Source organism: Armigeres subalbatus, chromosome 2, assembly GCF_024139115.2.
Source record: "Armigeres subalbatus isolate Guangzhou_Male chromosome 2, GZ_Asu_2, whole genome shotgun sequence".
Taxonomy (NCBI): Eukaryota; Metazoa; Arthropoda; class Insecta; order Diptera; family Culicidae; genus Armigeres; species Armigeres subalbatus.
Window position 1 is genome coordinate 120842645 of NC_085140.1, and position 5285 is coordinate 120847929.

At 38.6% G+C, this 5285-nt stretch overlaps 1 protein-coding gene across 1 annotated transcript; it reads left to right on the plus strand.

Moving 5' to 3' along the window:
- The first annotated feature begins 1547 nt into the window (after nucleotides 1-1547).
- On the plus strand, nucleotides 1548-4412 carry LOC134210750 (phosphoacetylglucosamine mutase). The gene is made up of 5 exons (XM_062686997.1): nucleotides 1548-1602; nucleotides 1687-1854; nucleotides 2453-3280; nucleotides 3341-3446; nucleotides 3647-4412. Exons 2-5 carry the CDS (start codon nucleotides 1751-1753, stop codon nucleotides 4256-4258), a joined length of 1650 nt encoding a protein of 549 aa, XP_062542981.1. The 5' UTR covers nucleotides 1548-1602; nucleotides 1687-1750; the 3' UTR covers nucleotides 4259-4412.
- Nucleotides 4413-5285: the final 873 nt, after the last annotated feature.

Genomic DNA, 5285 nt, shown 5'->3' on the forward strand with positions numbered 1-5285 from the left:
ATTCCCTGCTTGGAAAAAAATATCAACGGAAGTCGCATGATATTTAGAAGATTTGTAGAAAAGTGATATGGAAGAAGCTTAAGCTACAACAAGTTTAGAAATACAGTTTTTCGGTACACTGCCAAAAATATCTATATAAGATATATGTGTCGCCGTTTTAAATTTTTGCAATAGCTCCACCCTAATATAATCGATATAGAACCACACATAAATTAAATAATTGCTAATTCGAGACCACACATAAAATTTATTTGGATATATATTTTATTAGTAGTTCGCGTGGAGAATGGTTATGTGTGCGCTGATATACATCATAAGTTAAATCTATGGATTTTTGCCAATAAATATGTGTGGATTTTTGGTAGTGTAGCATTAGTACAACATTTTTATTTCATATTTCAACTTCCAAGAGTGGAGAAAGAAACTAGTTTCAACATTTCTGACCACATCTGATAAATTTAATTCGGCATTGGTCAGTAACTTTGACTTGTTCTCCAAAAGTGTTTTAGCGATAACTCAGAAGCACAATAATGGCCGAATGACGTCATTCCTCATCAAAAGCATTTCAACGCATCAAGCGTATCAACAACGCGAAGAGGTCTCCTATTTACGGCTGCGGGCAGTAACTAACTTATTTTGCATTCATTAAAAAAACAATTTTGCAATATATTTCAAAGCATATAGTGATTACCTGATATCATGTAGCTTTCACTAAAAGTTCACGTAACCAGTACGTATAAATCACGTAAGGTTCACCTGATCAAACACGTAAACTACTTTCAAACTTCACGTCATTAGTACTGGAAAATCCAGTCAGATTCACCTGATAAATCACGTAACTCAACGAAGCTCAATTTTGTTCAGGTTACATGCCATTCAGGTCACTCTTACGTGAAAAGTGTGGTGGATGAGAACTAGAAATACTACAATAAGAGATCGGCGAAGACGCCATCTTGTTTCCAATCGAACCGTCAAAAGTGGTTCCAATTCGACTTGTTTACTTTTTGCATCCATAAGAAGCAAGCAAAAAGTTCAAGTGATGCCAGTATTATTTTCACTATTTCATGCATTTTCACACCATTGCCATTGCCATTCTGACAGTTTTTCACTCCGCCGTTCTCTGGTTATAGGGTGGCTAATGAGAACCACATAATATATATGTATATATGTTTTCATATTATTATTATTATTTTCATATTTCATATTATGTTTTCAGGTAAACACGACGTGAAGATTTTTCAGAGTGTATCATAGCTGGTGCAACCAGTCAAACGAGTCAAACAACACTGTCCGTCAACCATCTGATGATCAGTTCAAGACAAAATTTTCAAAACGACTTATCTGCTTTTGTAAACAAAGATTCAAACGACGATTTGACGAATCTGATAGCTCTCCCACGCAAACCAACACCACCAATAGGTAGGTGAAGGTTTCCGCTACCTGTTGATGGTGTTGGTTTGCGTGGGAGAGCTCTCTGATTCGTCAAATTGTCGTTTGAATCTTTGTTTACAAAAGCAGATAAGTCGTTTTGAAAATTTTGTCTTGAGTTGAAATCTGCTGACGTTGGTGGTGGTTGGGTTGCATATTCTCTTGCTTGATGGGGTAGCTTCCGCGCGTGCAATATCTGCAGTGAACTTATGAGGTTGAGATAAGCAATCACATTCCACTAATAAATTATCATTTCAGTCAGTGAGTTGGTTAGTCCGTGCTGTTTGATTAGCCTCTGAAAGCTACGAGTACCGGAAGTAGAATGACGTTCAATTTACGCCAAGTGTATGCATTTGCTCGGGAGTACCATCAGAAGCGGGAGGCCCAGAAGGATGTGCAGTACGGAACGGCTGGATTTAGATCGCAGTGAGTTGGAAGTTTTTCTCCTTCTTGATCTTGATTCTAAAATATGATACTTTCACTTTTGTTTTTGCTTTATTTATTGGAACTGTTTGTATAATAGCTGCAGGCAAGAGTTCGTGGTGCAGAGAGCTTTTTATTATATTTAGTTAGCTATTTGAGGTTTTATATTTGAATCTCACTGATAACACATAGAACGACAAACAAAAATAATCACGATAAGGTATTCTAGATATCGTTTACTACCAATTTAAAAAAAATGCATTATGCTGTTGATAAGAACGAAAGCATTTCGGAAATCATAATAAACTTTTAAACAAATTAAGTCACTTGAAACAAGATAAGTAAGTTATAAATTAATTCCAGGAATGAACTCGTATTAAGTGAAGCTCGCAAAAAAAATCTAAATCAAAATAAAGTGCATTTCACAATATAAATACATAGCATACACTTAATCAATCAAAATTAGAAAACTAATCAGACAAATAGGATTAAATTCAAATCAAATTAAACTAGTTTTCATTTCCATGATCGCATTCTCCGGTCAATGCACTTCAATTTTAATCATGTGCAATTTTATCACTTTTTTTTCTACCATTCGCAGCGCTGATCATCTAGACTATGTGATGTACCGAATGGGACTGCTGGCAGTATTGCGATCGCGTGCCAAAGCAGGGCAGGTGATCGGCGTTATGATAACGGCGTCGCATAATCCAGAACAGGATAACGGTGTCAAACTGATTGACCCGATGGGAGAAATGTTAGAACAGCGTTGGGAAAAGCTGGCAACCGATTTGGTGAACGTGAGCGATGCCAACTTGGAAGAGCAGGTGGCCAAGATTTGCGCTGACGAGGGAATCGATAACAACAACCCGGCCAAAGTTTACGTCGGTATGGATACGCGATACCACAGCCCACAGTTGGCCAAAGCTGTGCTGAACGGGGTGGCTGCTATGAAGGGAAGTGTCAGAGATTTCGGCATCGTAACGACGCCAATGTTGCATTACTTTGTCACTTGCTCAAATACGGATATGGCATACGGGCTGCCTACTGAAGAGGGATATATGAATAAGTTGCTCACCGCTTTCAAGAACATTAGAGGAACCTCTTTTGAAACAGGAAACTACGTTAATAAGGTATATTATGATGGTGCTAATGGAGTTGGATCGTTAAAAATGCTGGGGTTCATCAAGAAATTTGACGGATATCTGGACGTGAAGGTGTTCAACAGTAATGGAAAAATAAACTTTAATTGTGGCGCTGATTATGTAAAAACGAATCAGAGGGCTCCGGAAGGTATGCCTGACTTGGCGCCGAATTCACGTTGTGTTTCGGTCGATGGCGATGCAGATCGTGTAGTTTATTACTTTACCGATGAGGGAGGAGTTTTTCATTTGTTGGATGGTGATAGGATCGCAACTTTAATCGCTGGGTAGGATTCTATATAGCCTTTAACGACAAAGCATTAATTGCTTTTCTTCTACTTGTGCAGATACCTGAAAGACTTAGTTGAAAAGTGTGGCGTTGAAATTGAAATGGGCCTGGTTCAAACTGCATACGCCAATGGTGCATCTACCGACTACATCGTGAATCAGTTGGTAAGTCGGATGATATCATACGAATTGTGTATCATTCAGTAAAATTGCACCACCCAGTATATACTGCCTTTAAACGCATATAATATTTATTCATATGAGACAAATATGTGATGAGTGATAGTATTTTTATTTTTTATCCACTTTTCCGCAATTTATTTTCTCAATTTTAATTCATAGAAAAAATATCTACCAACTTTCAGAAAGTTCCGGTTGCATGCGTTCCAACCGGTGTCAAACACCTGCATCACAAGGCTCTAGATTACGACATTGGCGTTTATTTTGAGGCAAACGGACATGGGACCATCATTTATAGTACGAAGGCGAAGCATAAGATTCGGGCTGTCGCTGAGGATGCTTCCCTCAATCAAGAGAAACGGAACGCGGCAAAGTTGTTGCTCCGAACAATTGATCTCACCAACGAAACAGTCGGCGATGCAATTTCGGATATGCTGCTTGTAGAAACGGTTCTTCACTCCAAGGGATGGAGTCTGACAGATTGGCTTGCCACCTATACCGATCTGCCGAATGTGTTGATGAAAATCAAGGTGGAAGATCGAAACGTCATAACAACAACGGATGCCGAAAGAATTTGTGTAACTCCAGTAGGGGTCCAAGATGATATCAATGGAATCGTTGCTAAGTATAAGAAAGGCAGATCGTTTGTGCGTCCCTCGGGGACGGAAGATGTCGTCCGAGTGTATGCCGAAGCGGATACCAAGGATAACACGCTACAGTTGGCCTTAGAAGTGGCAAATGTTGTGTACGATAAAGCAGGAGGTGTTGGACCACGGCCAGAAATGCCTAAGATTTAGGATTTCAAAAGACTAAACACCTATTATAGCTATCAACACTGCCATTGCAGACAGATTTTGAAAAAAAAGTTAATTTAACGAATCATGCATTGAGATTATTTCATAAGTTTTTTTACACAGCTGTTTTACACAAATAAAATGTATTATTTACCTATTCGCTGTTATACTTTAATTGAAGGTGCAAAGATCCAAGGTGTGTCTAAAAGCTTTCCAGCTTTCTATGTTGGTTAACGGATGGACTGTAACACAAAAAAATAAAATCAAATATGTTCAATGAGATTGAAGCTGGCCATTACCGGAATAACTAAATTCCCATATTTGTATAATATTATATACAGGCCAAATTACCCATTCATGTAATTGCCTCATCGTCTCCATCGATTTCTTCTCATTGACTAAAGATCTCCAAAATTATTCCGCCTCCATTTTGGATCCTAGGGAACTGCTAACCGATATTTGCTTATATGTATCTAATGGCACGTTTGATATAGGCGGAAATCAAACCATTTCATAGATGGAAGTCTCATTTATGAAATAGAAATTTGAAATTGGCATCAAGTGTTGATAAATCGCTGAGAACGGTAACTTTCTGAAATGAAAATATTCTTCGACAGTGCAACAGATTCTTGGACAGTGCAACATATTTTGGACCATATATATTTGCTGGGTTCGTGTTAGATCATCTGCCCCAGAGTGTATGTAATTAAGAGGGGTGACATGTGCCGCATTTGATAGGTCTCGTGCTCGTTTGGAACACGATTTTGTATGGGAATGATAGATGAATTTCGTTCCAATTCTGACATTGTCGCCACTCTTAATTACATACCGTCGTCGGGGGTGACAATGGGTCAAATGGGGGTGAGAATGGGTCGCTGTTTCAACTACTTAGAATGCTTGTAGAATAGATTTAATGTATCTGAGGGCAAGAAGACAATAATATAAGATACATTTTTGAAAGATTTTGCTCTACGACCTCTAGACTGCCGGTGAGAGCCATGACCCATCCTCACCCCCCATTGTCGCTCCC